We start from the raw sequence: 21,026 nt of genomic DNA, 5'->3' as shown, positions 1-21,026 counted from the left end.
TGCCGCAGAAACATGGAGTGTCGCTTTCTTTGCGGAATAAACGCAGTTGTTGACCAGCATTGAGATATTAAAGTCCAAACGTTTGGTTCCTACTTTGTTTCTTGAGCCGTTTGCTTTGATACAAACATCTGCAATGATGGGGGCTGTGGACTGGAGTCGGACCGCTGCCACTTTGCTCTGCCTTTTGGGATACCTTATCTCCAGAGCTGCAGCTAAAACCCCAGCGGAGGGCTCCGCCACGCAAGGTAAAAAAAGTTAATTTAATGTTTTACTTTTTTCTCCGGCCAGTAAAGCAGGCTAGGTGGCCGCTTTAGAGGCTAATGGAGCCGCTAGTCAGCGCGGATGCTGAGGGGGGTGTCTAACTAAGCTAACGCTAGCATGTTAGCTGGAAACACTAACAAAACAAGTTTACTATATTTAAAGAGGTAATAGTACACTATGAGATTAAACGCATAATTTAATACAACTTAGCATCTTTATTTCACAATAACCTACAGGAATATATATATTAAAGACCTCAGGATAATTTGAAGATGACTCCAGCTGTTGTGATTTGTTCTTTTAACTTGCCTTGTATCTTCTAAATAAACGGTCTTAACCCTGTGTGTTTGGGTTAACTTATAGTGCACTTTATTACAAGCGTTTAAACATTAATATATCACGTTTTAAGTGTAAGGAAGTATGTCTGTTGTCTTTAAATCGGAGTATCCTTGTTTAAATTAGTGACCAATATCATCAGCCTGGTGTAAAACCTTCTAAGTTCATGCAGGTTCTGAGTTTATGTTTTACACTTGAATTTCTTTTCAGTATTAAAGTTTAATCTGTTAGTTTAAAACAATACAACAACAACAACAAAATGTGACATTGCACAAAGCTACATATTCAGATTACATTATTTCTACTATTTAGGTTCAAAATGTTACAGTTTACTGTTTATTTTTGTTTCTTAAAGCACAATTTTAGCATGCAGGAGTTCAAACAGAAAATAAATATTTCTTTGTTGATTAAGTATATTTATTGACTTGCAACCTATTTTACTTTGAGAAATTGACAGCCAGTAATCGGTCATTTGTTCTTAATGTTATGTTCGTTTGTTTTTATAAATTTGGGTATAGCAAAATAAAAATGTTTGTGATAATTGATTAAGTACAAGAATGTTTTTAAGGTACTAATAAGTCAGTGTGAAATACTTTTCAATGTCAGTGTAAATTATGTTCTTCTAGCATTTTATAAAACAAAGTGCTGCAAAACAAAATGTAAAAGACAGTCAATGAGAATTACCCCAGACAAAATGATGACAATCAATTTATTTTATCAATTTCTTTTTTGGTTTTAGGTTTTGTTCCCTATTGTTTTATGTACGTTTTAGCTTTTTGTCCTGAACAAAAGGGAAAAAAATCCATGACATCTTATTTCAATCTTTTTAAGTTATTCAAAACATATTTTGTCATTTTTCTTGTCAAAATGCACAAAAACAAGCCCCCACCTTTAGAGGGGAGATTTAACATAAATAAATAAAAAACTAAGTATACATAAGATGACTTCTTCACTTGATACAGCAAAGCATCATTTTAGACCGTAGACATTTTATACCCCCTAGCTTGACATGAGCTCTACTGGTAAATATTGTTTTTGAATTCTAATGTTTATATTTTGCATCAAATTATTATGAAATTCATTGAAGGGTAGTGTGAAGTACTTTAACTCTCAAGATAACAGCAGCTACAAAAGTCTCAAAGAGGATGTGGAAAGTGAACACAACCCTGTCCTCCCTGGCAGGTTTGTACAGTAAACAGATCTGTCATGGTGTCCTTTCCCTACACAAAGATTTAAAGCAGCTATAAATCTCAGTTATCTGTTTGCATCTCATTCAGTCGCTAACTTCAAAGCTGCCTTGTCACAGCAGCTACTACCATGGAACCACATCTGTTTTACCAATTGTTTGAATTTATCATCACAAGTGCACACACCGCTGCTGTCTGTGTTCACTTACACTGATGGCTGGCCTACATTTGGGCTTGTCTCAGCATTGCTTTTACCAAGGGATTAGAAATGTAAACTTACAGTTACTTTTACGTTAAATAAGCCAAGAGTTTGCAATTGAGTTTTTCTTTCAAGCTGCACTTAACTGCTGTTTTAAGATAAAATGCCAAAAAAAATAATAATACACTGATAATTTCCAAGATTGTGAAAGTTTTAAGTTCAATCTCTGCTCGGCTCTCTGTTTCTCCTTCTCTGGTGTTCACTGTCTCAAAGGAGCTCAGGTCAATGCTGAGCATTCATCCTGATGTATCCTGCAAGCAGCATGGTTGAACGGAGCCAGACAGACTATCTGCCCGCAAATATAGATCTCGTTTACATTACCACTGCCCGGAGGAGGCATGGTGTTGCATCCTCCAAAGAGAAACATTTTCTGTAGCAGAAAAATCAAATCACATCGTCACCATCCAACAAAACCTGCTTTTAAATCACAAGATGCTGGTGTGAAGGCTAACATCTGCCTGGTTTAGGAATGATATGTCAGAACATTAAGGACGTTTAGAGATTAGGTCTACGATCTTTTAGCCTGAGAGGAGAGCCTTACTGTGTTTTGACGGGAACATTAGGCAAACTGAAGAGAGTCCATTTGCTCTTCAGTCTGATGACGTAACCCAATTACCTCCTCCCCTTGCTGACTTAACGAGGCTGACATTGCCTTTAAACCCAGAGGAAGGTAAAAATACCAGTCTGGACCCGACATAGCTTGTTCCTTTACCTGCAGTAGTGGTACTGCCTTACATAAACCAGTATGTATTACATTGCAAACTGTGACCTGTGGTGGCACATACGAAGCACATTTCAGCAACAAAAAATAAATATATAAAAAAAAACACTGAGCCTGAAAGTAAATGAGCAACTGGGATAATAGTGTAGTTCATCAGCTTTGTGCTGGGTATTATAAAAACATTCAGATTTTTTATCTTATGAAACACAATCTTTTGCTTGTGAATTTTAAAGGGCAAGCTTTGTGATTACACAACAAAATGAGCAATAAACAGAAGGGGATAAAGCTAAAAAGGACCAAAAGAAATGCAGTGCTAGATAGAAGTGAGTTGTTAATCTAATGAAAAGTAATCCACTGAAGATCTCACCTTTTAATTATAATAGAAGTAAGAAATCATACCTGGATCGTACCTTCATACTGAGATTTGTTAATTAAATGACCCATAGTAATATGCATTCATGTTTTTGTGGGTTGAGTTTTCTCAACCACACCACAAAAACATTGGGGGGGGGGGGGGGGGGGGTGTAAAGAAAAAACTTTTTATTCAGATGCAGTACCTCATAAACCCCCAACTGTTTCATTCTGTGACTTTATAAAAGACACACGTGCTATAATGTGAAAGATGTTTCCTTGAAGTAAAACTTCCAAAAAGTTTAACCGCAAAGCATAATATCACCTAAAAAAAAGAGAAAAAAACAAAACAAAAATACAAACTAAACAACAAAAAGAACAACAAAAATTGTTCAGGGTAGCATTGTCATTGTCCAACCTTGTCTATCACAGTTTTTTAAAACTATTAAAGTATCGATCTGAGTGTATCTGTGGGCCATCTCCTGATTTATATAGATCCACACTCATCTGCTTTACTTGAATGCCATGTTATTGTGTCCTCATTTTAAAGAATAGTTTAGAGAAATTGGGCTCTGTGTCACATAATTTTTAAACCCCTGAAAAACAGGAAATAGTTTATTATTTAAAAGTTCCACTTAGATCAATCGGGGGAGTACCAATTGTGCCAGCTGTGATTTTGTAAAACAAAGTTTATTAGTAACGGGGGTTCTTCTGATTGTTAAACATTGATTCATCCAGTTCAAATGTCGCATTTACCTATTATTTCTCAAACTATTATTATCATTCTGCAGAGGATCTTTAGAATAACAGCAGACGTGGCTCAGTGAAAGGCTTCCCCCGCTCTTCTAGTCTTCTCACATGATTGTTGGATGTTTCTGTAATTAATCATGTGCTTCTAATTGAGCCGATGAATTGGTCCTCTTTAACTCTTTAATGTTACAGCTTTGTGATCTAATGCTGAAACAGTTTGCTGTGGTAATCTTTTACTGATTATATTTGAAAACTTGGTACTACTGGTAATGATCACTGTGAATGTTTTGTGTGATTTTCAGTTGGTTATCTGTGAGTATTAAAGTTTTATCAGAAAATATGAATTGGTATTTCTTTGAGAGTTAGAACACAAATATCCTTTATTGTCCCACAGTACGGATATTTAGGTGTATCAGAAGCAAAGTGAATGGCAAATAGAAGCGCGCAGGCATACACAAAGGTATGAAACAGAAAAACCAAAAATAAGAATAACAGACTAAACAAGAAGGGAAAATGTACAGCATAAGCAAACAATACTGTATAGTTACTAAAAATGGCACACGTTATCTGTCATAACAGATTGTCTTGATTCTGTTAACTGCATTAAGGCTATAATAATGTTTTATCTTTAGTTAGAGGTGACTGATTGCCAATCTCCAGCTTTTGTTATAATAATTCCTCTGCCAATATCGGTTTTAGCCTATTCTGATTTCATTTTAGGGGCGCGGCGCTGATGGTGTAGGGGTTAAGCGCGCGACCATATACGGAGGCTACAATCCTCGAGGCAGCCGTCCTGGGTTCGAGTCCCGGACCCGGTGACATTTGCCGAATGTCTCCCCCTCTTTCCTGTCTGCCTACTGTCAAAAAAAAAAGGCCACTAGTGCCAAACAAATATCTTTAAAAAGATCCAGTTAGGTAAATCTGCAACTAGGAAAGGCATATCCAAATTAGGGGAAGACTTATTAACCTTAGTAAAGCGAAACATCCCATTAGATGAGCATGTCATTATGAGTTCATCTTTACATTTTAAATGATTAGCTACTTTTTCACATTTATTAATACACGAACGTAATACAAACTGACACCATTTTAAATGTAATTTTGAAGCACCAACTTCATGGTTGATGAACTTCATTCTATTCTTCTTGCCTTGCGACTACCAAAAGTAAGGAAAAATAGGGAAAATAGGGCCAGTTAACCCAATCAATCAATGTTTGTGCGGATGAAACGCCTAAACTTTTATACCTCCCTCTTACAGTCTGCAGATGTACCCATCTCAAAATATCAGGGTGATGGTAAGGAGGGCTTTCCTGAATCCTGGTGGGTCTGCTATTAAACTTAAGTGTTGTGTGCAAGTAAGCCAATATTTTCCCTTCCCCTATTTTACACACCCAGTGGTGACTAGCCATACCATCCATTACCAGCTCTTGACAACTCAGTTAAAAGTAGCTGCAATGAATGGCCCCTCCAAAACATAATCCAAGGTGTAGCATGAGTATACATTCACATTTATTCTTCCCTCCTTGTGCTCTCTCTTTGTCATTGATTTTGCTTGCAGCCAAACAGAGAACCACCCTGCTGCTTAACCTGCTGTCATAGGTGAGAATTAATCAGAGTTCGCAGCGTTGGTCAAATCAGACGCTTTGATGCTTTTAATTTTCAAATAGGAAGTTGGTGAATAAGAAGAGTTGGAAATAGGGGGTCTCATTTTGTACTGGACTGATCCCCTCCTTTTCTCCTGTGTGTTCGAGCAAAGATGGGAGACTCTTAGCTTGTTTAACCATGATGTCACCTCAGCAGTGATTTATTGGATGAGGACTGGGAGGAGACGGTTGGATTTGTACTTGTGATTTAGGGCCGACTCTCCCAGGGGAGTATTTCTTTTTATAAGTGAACACAGCTGGTACCCCTAGCAGCATATCTGTGGGAGTGGGACAGGACGTGAGGTCATAAGAGTTTCTTGTTGGGGGGTGAAATCCAGCCTTGCATTGCAGTGGCACTGATTAAATAGAGGAGAATGAAGTCAAGACTCGAAGCAAATCTTTACACTGGAGGATAATCATCTGCTCAGCGTGAGATTGACTCTCTGTCCTGCCAAATCTGGCTTCCCGCTAAGCACCAGTTACCTTCCACACATTTATCTCAGGCAGATAACTATGCTAGGTGGAGCCTGCACTGTGGCTGAACTCTCCTCTTCATGTTGACTGACTGGCTTCCCATTGGTCAGAGGATCCCTGACTGGGGGGAGGGTAACGTGTCTAGTCAAGGATAGGTATGTGTGTCACTGAGGGTGGGGGTTCAAGTTATGACAAAAACCAGTTATAGAGTGCATGGGAGAGAGGGATTGACAGAGAGGTGGTAAACGTTTTAGCTGTAAGTGAGAGGGGTCACACAGGGTCCCTGTTGTCATTTGTGTAAAGAAGACTGTGGCTCTGTGTGTTTGTAAAAATACAGTTTTTCTTCTGCTAAAAGTTATTTTTATCATACCTCTGGGGCATACAATGGAGGTTTGGTTTCAACATGTGATTTGGTTAATGTTTGAGTTATGGATTTTTAAACAAAGCCATCTTTGGCTCTGTTGTATGAAGGTACATTTAAGAGAAACATTCAGGAATTGACAAAAATGTGAAATGTATTTTGCAGTTTTCAAACTTCAGTGTATTTTATTGGGACTTTATCTAATAGACCAACACAAAGTAGTGCATAATTTGAAAGAGGAAGGGAAAGGATATTTGGCCTCACGGTACCCATCAGCCGCCTAAGGAGTCCCACAAGCCAACCACAGCCAATAGGACTCCTTCTTCAGCTTGACAGCGTCCCTTACTGTCCACCACTGGGTTCGGGGATTGCCACCGCGACAGGCACCGCAGACCTTACGGCCGCAGCTAGGGGCAGCAGCATCAACAGTAGATGCGGTGAACATGGTCCACTCGGACTCGATCTCCAACATCCCTCGGAATCTGGTCAAAGCTCTCCCGGAGGTGAGAGTTGAATACATCCCTGGCCGAGGGCTCTGCCAGACGTTCCCAGCAGACTCTCACTATGTGCTTGAGCCTGCCAAGTCTGTCTGGTTTTCTCCTCCTCCAGCAGATCCAACTCACCACCAGGTGGTGATCAGTGGACAGCTCAGCCCCTCTCTTCACCCGAGTGTCAAAAACATGCGGCCGAAGGTCTGACAATATGAGACCAAAGTTGATCATTGGCATACTCCCTAGGGTGTCCTGGTGCCAAGTGCACTGATGGACACCCTTATGTTTGAACATGGTGTTCATTATGGACAATCCGTGACTAGCACAGAAGTCCAATAACAAAACACCACTCGGATTCAGATCAGAGAGGCCATTCCTCCCAATCACGCCTCTCCAGGTGTCTCTGTTGTTTCCCACGTGGGCGTTGAGGTCCCCCAGCAGAATAATGGAGTCCCCGGTAGGGGCACTACCCAGCACCCCGACAGGGACGCCAAGAAGGTCGGGTACTCCGCACTACCGCCCGGCCCGTAGGCCGAAACGACAGTCAGAGACCTGTCCCCAACCCAAAGACGCAGGGATGCGACCTTGTAATCCACTGGGGCAAACCCCAACACGAGACAGCTGAGCTGGGAGGCAACAAGCAAACCCACCCCAGCCCACCGCCTCTCCCTGTGGGCCACTCCAGAGTAGAAGGGAATCCAGCCCCTCTCGAGGAGATAGGTTCCAGAGACCACACTGTGCGTGGAGGTGAGCCCGACTATTTCTAGTCGATATCTCTCGACCTCCCGCAAGAGCTCAGGCTCCTTCCCCCCTAGCGAGGTGACCCTCTCATACAATGGAGTAAACCCCCACACGAGACGGCTGAGCTGGGGGGCAACAAGCAAACCCACCCAAGTCCACCGCCTCTCCCTGTGGGCCACTCCAGAATAAAAGAGAGTCCAGCCCCCCCCCACCGGTCCTGTTAATAACTTTTATGGACAGGATTTCTAGGCGCAGCTAAGGGTCGGAGGGGGTCTGGTTTGGGGACCAGAGGATTTTGTCCCTTCTTTTTGCAGATGACGTGGTACTGCTGGCCCCCCTAGCCAAGACCTACTGCATGCGCCGGGGTTGTTGGCAGCCGAGTGTGAAGCGGCTGGGATGAAGATCAGCTCCTCCAAGTCCGAGGCCATGGTTCTCGACCGGAAAATGGTGGCTTGTCCTCTTCAGGTTGGAGGGGAGTTCCTGCCTCAAGTGGAGGAGTTCAAGTATCTCAGGGTCTTGTTCACGAGTGAGGGAAGAATGGAGCGGGAGATTGACAGACGGATCGTTGTGGCTGCCGCAGTAATGTGGGCATTGTGCCGGTCCGTTGTAGTGAAGAGAGAGCTGAGCCGAAAAGCGAAGCTTTCAATTTACCGGTCGGTCTACGTTCCTACCCTCACCTATGGCCATGAACTTTGGGTCATGACCGAAAGAACGAGATCCCGGATACAAGCGGCTGAAATGAGCTTCCTCCGTATGGTGGTCGGGCATTGCCTTAGAGATAGGGTGAGGAGCTCGGCCATCCGGGAGGGGCTCGGAGTAGAGCCGCTGCTCCTCCACATTGAGAGGAGCCAGTTGATGTGGCTCGGGCATCTATACCGGATGACTCCTGGACGCCTTCCTCGGCAGGTGTTTCAGGCACGTCCCAGATACAGCGGAAGACGACGAGTACGAGGAAAAGGATATATGGTTTTTAAAGTTTGTCTTTTGCCCTCCTGAGTCATACTTTGTAGGATGATTTTTTACTACAGTGATAGCTACAAGGCTTTATACATTTAGACATGGAACATTTCTGTCTATTCTATCAAAATAGCTCAAAGTTAGTCAGAGTGGACGGGGAGCATCTGAACATGAATTTTTAAGTCTTTCTATAGATTTACCTCTGGACTTTAACTGTGCAATTCTATTAAAGGATAATGTTTTGATGTGAACCATTCGAAAGTAGCTCTGGCTCTATGTTTAGCGTCTCTCTCCTACAGGAAGGTGAATCTGCACCTCAGTCTCAAGTCTTTTGCAGCCCTTTAACAGAATATTTTCTTAATATTGCTCTCCCTGCCCTGTCAGTGTAGGTGGACTGGCATGTCTTGGTAGTCTTACAGTAGTTCTGCACGGTATTAGTAAAACATGCAACTGCAATAATGCTGTTTTTAATGTTGTGGTGATGATATCTCTTGTGAGAACCCCACATTTTCATCACTCTCCCTATTTGTTTTCCATCATTGCAATGTCCACACCACTTTCCATAAACCTTACTGGTCACTAAAATCCACATCAGGTTTTTTAAGTCCATCCAATCAATTGCAGGTGGAGTCCAAATGCTGGTCACTTGAACTATAACAGCCAACCAGATTTTGCCTCCAAGTAGTGTTTTGCAAATGTGTGCTGACAGTTGCGGTGCAGCTCTAGTTTATAGTTGATGATGAAGTGATCAGTGCTCTGATGGATGTTCAAGTCTTGGGATATTGCTTTATGACCTGACCCTTCTTTGAACCTCTCCACAACTTGACCCCTGACCTGTCTACTGTGCTCCTTTGTCTTTATGATGTTGTTTGTTCACCGATGTTCTCTAACAAGCTTCTAAGGCCTTCACAGAACAGCTAGATTTAGAGTTTTATTCTGAGATTAAATTACATACAGGGGGCCTGGAATTACTAATTAGGAGATTAATGAAAGCAATTAGTTGCACGTTTGTTTTGAAAGGGTCTTAGAGTAGAGGCTGAAATGCAGGCCACACTTATCAGATTTTTATTTGAAAAAAACAAAATGAAAACCATGTATAATTTTCTTTCTGCTTCACAGTTATGGACTGCTTTGTATATTTGCAAATACAATCCCAATGTAAAACATGTTTGTGGTAAAATGTGAAAAAGGTACAATAGCTGTAGATTCGCAAAAAGGAAACTTTAATCAGGTGCGTTGAAAATGAAGTGATACTTGCCAACTTTATTAACATTTAATCCTTCAAAGCAGAATACACTCATAAAAGTGGAGTATTACTTTAAGTGTTATTTTTAAACAGGTATTCAGAAATAAATAGTTTTTATTTGGATTTCTTTCCATGTTGCATCTTTCTGTTTTGAGTTTGTTAGGCCGTGTTTTTGTTGTTACTTTTTAAAAACAAGAAACAGCGTTATATAGATTAGATACCTTAACAGAATGTGAAAATGATTTGGTACTTTTATTACGTTCTTTAATTAGTCCTCCAGTTGTTATTTTTTAGATGCCTGGCAGTCAAAAAGGATTGATAAATTTGTTGGCAGTCAGCAAACATGTAATCATCCAAAAAGTGAAAATATTCCCTCTATTTCCACATCTCACAGTTGGAATGCTGATATATTTATGTTTTATGATAATCAAAAGCAGTCAGAAGCAGTTTTTGTGCTCTGACTAACCGGTTAAACATCTACATCAGTTTGAGTTTTTAAGTCACTGCAGAGGAGGAGTATGTAAGGCAGTCAGCTCTCCTTCTTGTACTGCTCCTAGGGAGAGTATTAGGCCTAAGTTTTAAATTATAGAATAAGGTCTATTTATATATTTATATCACTGGTACCTTTTAAACAGTCAGTGTAACGTAACAAGTTATACTCCATGCTTCCATTAGAGGAGTTCATAACAGCAGTTGTTTTTCCAACTGGTCCAAGGCTTCTTTGAGAGCGGGAAATGGTCCATTGTGTTAGAGGGGAAGAGCCATTGGCTCTGGCCCAGAAAATGGTCAGGGTGGCTCTCGTTTTCTGGGATGTGGATTAGAGGTCGAACGTCTGGCACAGAACCTAAGCCCAGATAATGAGATGATGGTATTTAGATGGCTGTAATTATAACACCACTGTGTTTTTCACCCATATATCAACTCGTTTTCACTGTGATTTAGATTTGATATGCTGCGAAGCATAATTAAAGCTGCGCTTCTACTGGACTGTGTGTGTTCACAGAAGTGACTCTGAAGGTTCACCTGAGCGACGCCAGCACACAGCAGCCCCTGCTCGGAGCAACCATACAGCTCTTCGCCAATCACACTTCTGTAGCCACAGAAACCTCATCAGCTGATGGCAATACGTACTTGCGCTTCCCTTTCCGCCTTGGGACACCGCTCGTTGTCACTGCAACCAGACAGGGATATGTGCCAAACTCTGTTCCCTGGACTCCCTCCAAATTACCGGGTAGGTGTGTGTGTGTGCGTGTGTGTGAAGTGTGTGCGTGCGTGCGTGTGTGTGTGCATGAAAAATAATGATGAAGCATCCCACTGAGAATGTCTCCTCTGGTATCTGTACATAATGTTTCACTTCTACCAGTTTGTGTATAAAATAGACACTGCATGTGTGTGTCAGGTGTGTGAGTTTTTGATGACTGGAGTGCTTCATTACTAATTTATTATATTAGATGCCAAAACCCAGCAAGGGGTCTTCCTAGGCCTCCTTTCAGTAAAACACACACACCCTCATCCCAAAGAGCCTGTAGTATTTTTATGTGTGTGTGTGTGTGTGTGTGGCTGCAGGGGGAGTTATTTAAGGGAGGGTTATTATGAGCCAACAGAATGCCAGCCAATTGGATTATCACGCTTACCAGCTCTGAACAATGAAGGAGTGAAAGGAAGGAAGGAAGAGGAAAGAAGTGCAGTTTGCTAGGTCAGGCTTCTGTCCTGTGCTGCTCACAGGATGAAAGTTGAGCTATTAAAATGTAGAAGGCCTGAGCAATTTACTGATGATTATCAGTAAATTGCTCAGGCAGTTGCCTGTATGTTATGTTATGTTATGTTCTGTTCTGAGTGTTAACCCACTGGCCCTGTGCGTTGGTTTGTTCGTTTCTAGTTTTTTCCTCCATAAGTTTGGATCTTCTTCCAGAAAGAGCTGCCACCCTCATGGTGTATGAAGATGTTGTTGAGATTAAGTCAAGTCTGCAAGGTAAAAAGCATTTCTGTGTTTTTAACTTTCCTCAAAGCTCATGAATCCTTATTGTAGATGTTTGGAGTCCTGAAAACGCTGACAGAAATTCTGACCGTCACAGTTGTGACTCCTAGCTTTTGGAGATACACCCAGAAATTGGTTGGTGACCAAAATGGTCCAGTTTTCAGCTTGACAGACCGGCCAGAAACACTTGGTCTTTTTCCAGTCATCATACCTGTGCGCTACCAGGTCAGGCTGCCAACAAGACGTTTCTGAGTGGAAGCTGTTCCTGAGACTAGAAGTTAGCTGTTTTCAGTGTCTGTGAGGTTTTTAGAAATAAACTACGATTGCAAGAAGCTGTTTTAAAATGAATCGGTGTTTGTTGTTTTATCTGCTGACTATTCAGACTTCTACAACAAAGAGCCAGACTTGAACGGGTATGGGTTATTTCACACCTCCATTTGGTACTTTTGCACTTATACCAATTTTATACCTCAACAAATTGGGTATAAAAAAGGAAGTGTCTGCCACAGGATTTCAATTCGTACTTGTCTTAAAGATGTTTAGTCAAATCAGCGAAGGAGCAAATCGAAAAAACTTCAGCAGAAAACATGAAGGCTCTACAGAAAGTGTATTTTTTTAAATTTTTTTTAATTACATGTTTGAGCTTTCAATCTCTGTCCGTTTTGGAATATGATAGATTTGGAAAAATGAAGAATGTAGAGATGTAAACTTCCCCTCCTTGAATCGCCACCTTAACGTGGTGGAGGGTTTTGAGTGCCCAAATGATCCTAGAGGCTATGTTGTCTGGGACTTAAATGCCTCTGGTAGGGTCTCCCATGGCAAACAGGCTCTAGTTGACGGGTCAGACAAAGAGCGGTTCAAGACACCCTCATGAGGACTACACAATTGAGGCACGTGACGTCGCCCGGCACGGCGGAGCTGGGAGCCAGGCCTGGTGTCTGGACCCATTGGAGAGTGCCTGGTGGCTGGGTTGCTCCTCGCAGGACTCGGCCGGGCCAAGCCGGAAGGAGAGACGCGAGGCCATCCCCCAATGGGCCCACCACCTGCAGGGGAAACCATGAAGGGCCGGTGCAAAACGATTGGGCGGTGGACGAAGACGGAGACCTCGGCGGCCCAATCCCTGGATGCTTAGGCTGACTCTAGGGACATGGAATGTCACCTCGCTGGGGGGAAGGAGCCTGAGCTCTTGTGGGAGGTCGAGAGATATCGACTAGAAATAGTCGGGCTCACCTCCACGCACAGTGTGGTCTCTGGAACCTATCTCCTCGAGAGGGGCTGGACTCCCTTCTACTCTGGAGTGGCCCATGGGGAGAGGCGGTGGGCTGGGGTGGGTTTGCTTGTTGCCTCCCAGCTCAGCTGTCTCGTGTTGGGGTTTGCCCCAGTGGATTACAAGGTCGCATCCCTGCGTCTTTGGGTTGGGGACAGGTCTCTGACTGTCGTTTCGGCCTACGGGCCGAGCAGTAGTGCGGAGTACCCGGCCTTCTTGGCGTCCCTGTCGGGGGTGCTGGATAATGCCCCTCCCAGGGACTCCATTATTCTGCTGGGGGACTTCAACGCCCACGTAGGAAACGACAGTGACACCTGGAGAGGCGTGATCGGGAGGAATGGCCTCCCCAATCCGAATCTGAGTGGTGTTTTGTTATTGGACTTCTGTGCTAGTCATGTTCAAACATAAGGGTGTGCATCCGTGCACTTAGCACCAGGACACCCTAGGCAGGAGGTCGATGATCAACTTTGTTGTCGTATCGTCAGACCTTCGACCGCATGTTTTGGACACTCTGGTGAAGAGAGGGGCTGATCTGTCCACGGATCACCACCTGATGAGGAGTTGGGTCCGCTGGAAGAGGAGAAAGCCGGACAGACTTGGTAGCCCCAAGCGCATAGTGAGGGTCTGCTGGGAACGTCTGGCAGAGCCCTTGGCCAGGGATGTATTCAACTCCCACCTCCGGGAGAACTTTGACCAGATTTCGGGGGATGTTGGAGACCGAGTCCCAGTGGACCATGTTCTCGGCATCTGTTGTCAATGCTGCTGTCCGTAGCTGCGGCCGTAAGGTCTGCGGTGCCTGTCGCGCCGGCAATCCGCGAATCCGGTGGTGGACACTGACAGTAAGGGACGCTGTCAAGCTGAAAGTGTCCAATTGGCTGTGGTTGGCTTGTGGGACTCCTGAGGCTGCTGACGGGTAGTGTGAGGCCAAGTGTGCAAAAACCCGGGCCTGGGAGAAGTGTGGTGAGGCCATGGAAGTTGGCCTCGAAGCAATTCTGGAAAACTGTCCGGCGCCTCAGGAGGGAAAGCAGTGCCAACACTGCTTACAGAGGGGTTGGGAGGCTGCTGACCTCCACTGGGGACATTATCGGGCGGTGGAAGGAGTACTTTGAGGATCTCTTCAACCCTGCCATCACGCATTCCTTGGTGGAAACAGAGGCTGGGGACTTGGGGTTAGACTCTTTCTTCACCCAGGCTGAAGTCAGTGAGGTGGTTAAAAAGCTCTGTGGTGGCAGGGCTTCGAGGGTGGATGAGATCCGCCCTGAGTACCTCAAGTCTCTGGATGTTGTAGGGCTGTCATGGTTGACACGCCTCTTCAACATTGCGTGGCGGTCGGGGATAGTGCCTCTGGACTGGCAGACTGGGGTGGTGGTCCCCCTTGATAAGAAGGGTGACCGGAGGGTGTGTTCCAACTATAGGGGGATCAAACTCCTCAGCCTCCCTGGTTAGGCCTATGCCAGGGTATTGGAGAGGAGAGTATGGCCTTATGGCCTATAGTCGAACCTCGGCTTCAGGGGGAGCAGTAAGGTTTTCGTTCCGGCCGTGGAACACTGGACCAGCTCTACACCCTCTACAGGGTACTCGAGGGTTCATGGGAGTTTGCTCAACCAGTCCACATTTGTTTTGTGGACCTGGAGAAGGCATTTGACTGTGTCCCTCGTGGTGCCCTGTGGGGGATGCTCCAGGAGTATGGAATCGGAGGCCCTTTATTAGGGGCCATCCGGTCTCTGTACAAGCGGAGCAGGAGTTTGATTTCCATTGCTGGCACTAAGTTGGACCTGTTCCCGGTGCATGTTGGACTCCGGCAGGGCTGCCCTTTGTCACCGGTCCTGTTCATAACTTTTATGGACAGGATTTCTAGGTGCAGCCAAGGGCCGGAGGGGATCTGGTTTGGGGCCCAGTGGATTTCGTCTCTTCTTTTTGCGGATGACGTGGTCCCCTCTAGCCCCCTATACAGCACGCGCTGGGGCGGTTCACAGCTGAGTGAGAAGCGGCTGGGATGAAGATCAGCTCCTCCAAGTCCGAGGCCATGGTTCTTGACCGGAAAATGGTGGCTTGTCCTCTTCAGGTTGGAGGGGAGTTCCTGCCTCAAGTGGAGGAGTTCAAGTATCTTGGGGTCTTGTTCACGAGTGAGGGAAGAATGGAGGGGGAGATTAACAGATTGATCAGTGCGGCCGCCGCAGTAATGTGGGCGCTGTGCCGGTCCATTGTGATGAAGAGAGAGCTGAGCCGAAAAGGGAAGCTCTCGATTTACCAGTCGGTCTACGTTCCTACCCTCACCTATGACCATAAACTTTGGGTCATGACCGAAAGAACGAGATGCCGGATACAAGCGGCTGAAATGAGCTTCCTCCGTATGGTGGTCGGGCACTCCCTCAGAGATAGGGTGAGGAGCTCGGCCATCCGGGAGGAGCTCGGTGTAGAGCCGCTGCTCCTCCACATTGAGAGGAGCCAGTTGATGTGGCTCGGGCATCTATACCAGATGCCTCCTGGACGACTTCCAGGCACGTCCCACCGGGAGGAGGCCCAGGGAACGGCCCAGGACACGCTGGAGGAACTATGTCTCTTGGCTGGCCTGGGAACGCCATGGACTCCCTCCGGCAGAGTCGGAGGAGGTGTCTGGGGAGAGGGATGTCTGGGCGTGTCTGCTGAGTCTGCTGCCCCCGCGACCCGGTCCCAGATAAAGCGGAAGACGACGACGACGACGAAGAGATGTAAACGTTCACACAGCTGTCATGTTTGCCTTAGATAGAGATTTATATAGAAGACATAGTTAGTCCACTGTCTTGTTTCCATGCATTGTGAAACGTTCTGCAAATCAGAAACTTACGAGCCAGAAAAGTTTTTTAAATTAAAACAAAGTCTAAAAATAAATAGAATTTCTTTCTTTTTTGCACCTCATTGCTTCTCCATAATAAAACAGCTGGCCGTTACGACTTTGAACCACGGACCTGCAGCAACAGTGCCGCTGTTACTCACTGGTTCTGCAAGCTGCCGTCGTTATATGTTTGCAAACATCATTGTTGAGCGTAGCCAGCTGGAGCCGGGGTGGTTGATTTATGATCGACTGGAGGCAACCTAAAGAGGGGCTCATCTTTACAATCAAACCACAGACAATTTCATGAAAAGGCCTGTAAACACAATCTGCACCGAGGGCTTCGTTAATCCTGCAAATTTTGGTATTTGTGCAATTCTTATTTTGACCACCTCTTTGCAATGAACCTCTCACTCCCCTATTATTTATTGCACGCGTTAGACTGCCATAAATCCTTTACTGCTATCAAAGGTTTGAGAAATAATGAATTCAGAATATTGTTTTCAATAAAAACTAAAATTCTGAGCCATTTTATTATATAGATTAAATGATTGTAGAAATAGAAATCCAATTTGCAAAAATTATCCATGAAGTTCAGGAGTAATTACATTAGACAAGACTGTCAAAGTCATTTGAATTAATGGTTTCTCTGTCTGCTGGGTCTTTTGTGTATTTGTGACCAGTGAGGGTGTAATTCATCCTTTTTGTCTTTGAGAGTGAGAAAAAAGTGACAGAAATATTCAGCACACTCCATCAATATGTAAGCCTCCTGAAAACAAGAGGCTCAGAGCACGTGTCCAAGTGTAGTCCGGCCTGTTTCCAACACTTTGTGTGTCCCAGTGTTTTGTGTCGGTACAAGAGCACCTTGGGGGGGTAATAAACCTTGGCGTGTGGCACAAATAAAGATAATAAAATGGGAGAGGAAGAATAGTGTTCTGGGCTGTGGGTGGGTGAGTGGATGGAGCAGTTTGGGAGGGTGGGGTAAATGGTAGAAAGGGGGATGGGCCGATCGGTGTACAACAGAAGGAGAAACAGATGAGATGAGAAAAAGTGGAGGGAAAAACGAGAATTGAGGAAGGTAACACAAAGAACAGTAATAGGGGTGTTTTTCCTTTTGCAAAAAACGGGGCCACAAAAAGGAAATTATGTTAAAACTTGAATGTTCAGAGCAAGTTTTAGATAGGAACATCTAAGTGGACTTCATACTACAGGCTCAAAAAGTCATCCAGCACCAGAAAAAGAGTCAAACTGGGAACACTGGCAGGCTGCTGAGTCTATCTCATTGCTTAGGAATGTGCTCTCAACAGTCAACAGCCTCAATGACATCACCTTGCTGAGTCTACTTGCACTCTTTTCCTTTTTATTGTATCAAATGTATAATGTATGGATAAAAGGGAACAAATTACATGAAAGGCAGCAGATATGAGAAATCAAATGGAAAGAGTTTATTTTGCAGGGACATGTCAAAGATAGACGTCAGAATGGTTGAGAGAAAAGGTCAACCTGTGCATTATGTTTACGGGATCGATCCTGAGTTACTTCCATTAGGTCTGATTGATGACTAAAAATATAGAAATGCATTAGGCGAAGAGAGGGAAAACAAAAATGCTTTGTTAAACATGCTGCAAAAAACATTGGTAAGAAAAAAAAAGCGTTTATTTAATGCAATGTTTTGTGTTTTGACATCAACAAATACAGAAACAGACCAAATTTCACATTACTTTCTTTATTTGAAAAGTAAATTTTCTTCATTGATACCCTTGTTAGTTCTTATTTTACTCAAATAGGTAAAGCAGTGTCAAGTAGTGTCTAATTCATAGTAGCAGTCAATTTTAATCCCATCCGTCACAATTATTTTCACAGTTTGTGCCATCTCATACGGCTTTGGCTGGCCAGTTGTTTGTAAAAGCACAGAAGGCACATCTGGACATTAAACAAAGGAAGCACAGATCTGTGTGCTGGTCTGTCTCCATGGGCAAAACCCACAACTGGCCCAGAACCTGAAAGCAGGGTTGTTGAGGTAATGATGTCTAAAAAGATAGCACATTCTGTAGAAATATGTGGAAAAACCAGTGATTATCTTGTACTTCCTGCACATCTCTTACCCTGCTGCTGTTCCAGGAGGCGTTGGAGTGTTTTTATTTTGTATTAGAAACTGTAAAGAAGAGCAATGATCAAAACCTCAGTCATAATGGTGATGTTTTAACAACTTTTTTAGAAAAACAAACCATTGATACAAGTCTTTAGATTGATTATTTTTAAACAGTTCAGAGTATTTTTTAAGGCAGGCATCTACCTGCGTCTTCAGAGCCAGATGTGGCTCTATAGCTCATCTTCATAACTTCAACCAATATTATAAAAATAAGCTTATTATTATAAATATTATAATCAAAGGACGTGTCTCATCTTGTGTCTGAGAGAGCAGTTGCTGTGAATCAGGGTTTTACTCATTTAAAACTAAGACAGCACGATTTTTGAATAGGCAGTTTAAATTGGCTTTTGCATCTTATATTAGCGATTAACAAGGTTAGCACACTAACATCAGTTTGCGTGTTCATAGACCAGAGAATGTAGGTCCTTACCATAACTGAGATTTACAAAAGGCTGCCAGCATTTTCAAACCTAGCATGTTCCACGAAAAAGAAAGTTTGAAAAGGATCAAATGGCAACTAAACTGTAATCATTTCAGCCTTCCTGTTGTTTGCTGAAAGTATTGCTCTCTCAGACTTTTGCGGGCCCTCTTTCTTGATTTTGAACACCTTACTGATACAGAAAAGGGTTAACTTTGAGTATTCTAAGTAACAACATCCACACTGAAGAGTGTTTGGTACCAAGTGAACTGGTTGTGAGAACTATGGTGCATCCATTGACTAAGATATGATACATTTTTAGGTTTTTCACTAATAAGGCTAGAAATTGTCAGATTCCAGTCATCAGCCGATTTTTCTGTGCATCTCCATGTTGTTAATATTGATGAGAAAAACAACGGTGGGGCAAATTAGAGAAACTGAAACCGTTGTTATGGTTATGGTGAAGTGCTTTATCAGTCTTGACCATCAACTTTTCGCATGCTTTAAAATATTTGCATTGTTATTTGATTTGAATAAAATAAAATTGAAATGCACATTCATTGTTCTGACCTATCCGTCATTCTCGAAGGTTTAAGAGGCCAGCCCAGCATTCATTTCCTGCGCAGAGCCCTTAGTCTTCCTGCCGACACATCCTTCGCCAACCTGACTGCTCTGCTTACTGTGGCAAGCTCCCCGTCACGCATCCAGCACTTTCCCCATCTGCAGATACTGGGCAGCAACAGCACAGGTCAGGGTCACACTAAAGGTCCAGTACAAAGTAGATAAAGAAGACATTTTTAAAACAAAAATCCCAGCTGAACGGAGTGTCGAGCTCCTCAGTGACAGACTGGGAAGTGGAGTGTCTCAGTAGTAGTACAGCCACTACCTCTGCAGGCCTTTCTGTGTCTGTAATGAAAGACAATAGCCCCTTTGTGTGCTCTCTGTTCTGTCACAAGTCCCATAGCTGCATGGTTTCAGGAAATTTTATCCACATCTTGATATGTGTTAAAATAATTTTGAATGTCCCAATTTCTCCTTAAGCTTGAGCAACTCTCCAGATCTCCCTGTCTGTACTGCCTATAGGTTTCCTCCCAGGCAGCGCTGGCATGTTGTTGCTTTGTGACACTCAATGTCTCCAGTTTTTTTCACCCTGTTTCCTTCTTTCCTGTTTTCCTTTGCTTTCTTTCCTGTCCGGCTCAGTGACTCTCCTTTATCTAAGCTGCTTGTTTTTTTTTCTTTTTTGTTACAACCCCGCTGTCTGGTCCTGTTTCCACTCCCCCTCTTGCCCTGCTACCTTCCTCCTGCTCACTTTCCTTTTTTGCTGCATTTTCTTTCTTACGCTCTTACTTGCGCTCTCGTAGGCACAGAGAAGAAGTTTGAGCTGACTCCTGTAGCAGCCATCTCTGTACACCTATTGGCCAGCGATGGAGCCGAGCTGCAGGTGAATGGACCAATCACGTTCTCCGTTCCTCTGCCAGTGGACAGCAGCTTGAAAGAAAATGATCACATCCCTGCTTGGAGATTTGACCCTCGTTTAGGTAAGTAGGAACCGGTTTCAAAGTCTGAGTAGAGAGAAATATTTGACATTAAGGTAAAAAATGTTTTTGAATTTAATGTCCTAAACTCAACTAATTTCACTGGTTGTCAAAATCAATCATAGTAGTTTATCAGTAATACTTAGTTTTATCAGAAGCATTTTAATGATTACATCCTTAAATAAAGAAGGGAATTTATTTGGATTTTTAAACCTTTCCATTTAGAGAAAATCTAACATTAGATTAAAGTGAGGAATATAACAACTCATTTTAATCAATGTCTGCTTATTACAGAAGAATAAAAAAGAAAACAACCCTAAACAATATGAATAGGAAATTGTAAAACACACTACTTCTTAATGTAGAGTTTGAATAGAACAGAAACTCTTTTTGTTTACTAATTAGACTGATTTAAAATCCTAAAACTTATTGCATTATCAAGATTGCATGATTAGATTTATGACCAAAAGGCAATTTTCATTTCTGTCATAGAGAAATGTTTGAGAGACGCAATAGCTGGAAAAGGTCTGGACTGCCAGAGTATCCGCCTCCATTCACCTCAGCATCCGCTCAGGACATTTAGGGAGAGGATCTCTTTTGGACTGTGTCTTTGGTGTAGAAACGCATTGAGATACAGGATAGCCCTTTGTTAGTCGGCCCATAGAGGTCACTTTTAAACAGAACAGCAGTGGTGCTCTCTTTTACAGCGGGTTTGGATTTCTGAAGGCGTTTCACTTTGGATTCTGAATCAGGTTATTTATGCAAAGAATGCATACTTAGGAAAAGTTTCTGAAGGCTTAAAGACCTGTATGAGATGAGTGAAAAATAAAAAAACTGGCATCTTGCAAAATTTCTACAATACACAAATTGGTGTATTTGCAAAGAAAATTACCAGAAAGTCAGAACAAAACCTAAAAGAAAAACAAACAAAATGAGCTGGTGGGAATAAAAAAAACCCAGGGGTTTATTAAAAATAAAGAAAATAAGGAAACCATACAAACCATAAAACTAGTTAATAAAAATGTACACACGGTAAAGTGTAAATAAAGGTTTATACACTTACAAAAACTGCACACCAACAACAGA

The 21,026-nt window shown here is 43.1% G+C and overlaps 1 protein-coding gene across 1 annotated transcript in view; it reads left to right on the top strand.

Moving 5' to 3' along the window:
• The first annotated feature begins 114 nt into the window (after positions 1-114).
• The window catches only part of fam171a1 (family with sequence similarity 171 member A1), a 41,368-nt gene continuing 20,456 nt past the window's right edge, over positions 115-21,026 (top strand). The window contains exons 1-5 of the mRNA XM_047361755.1: positions 115-245; positions 10,782-11,009; positions 11,658-11,750; positions 18,995-19,153; positions 19,767-19,943. Coding sequence (XP_047217711.1) covers positions 134-245; positions 10,782-11,009; positions 11,658-11,750; positions 18,995-19,153; positions 19,767-19,943 — 769 coding nt within the window. The 5' untranslated portion in view covers positions 115-133. The remainder of the gene's footprint in view (positions 246-10,781; positions 11,010-11,657; positions 11,751-18,994; positions 19,154-19,766; positions 19,944-21,026) is intronic.

This window comes from Girardinichthys multiradiatus, chromosome 3, assembly GCF_021462225.1.
Source record: "Girardinichthys multiradiatus isolate DD_20200921_A chromosome 3, DD_fGirMul_XY1, whole genome shotgun sequence".
Lineage (NCBI taxonomy): Eukaryota > Metazoa > Chordata > Actinopteri > Cyprinodontiformes > Goodeidae > Girardinichthys > Girardinichthys multiradiatus.
Note: the sequence above shows the minus strand (reverse complement) of the source record. Positions and strands in the feature narration are given on the sequence as shown.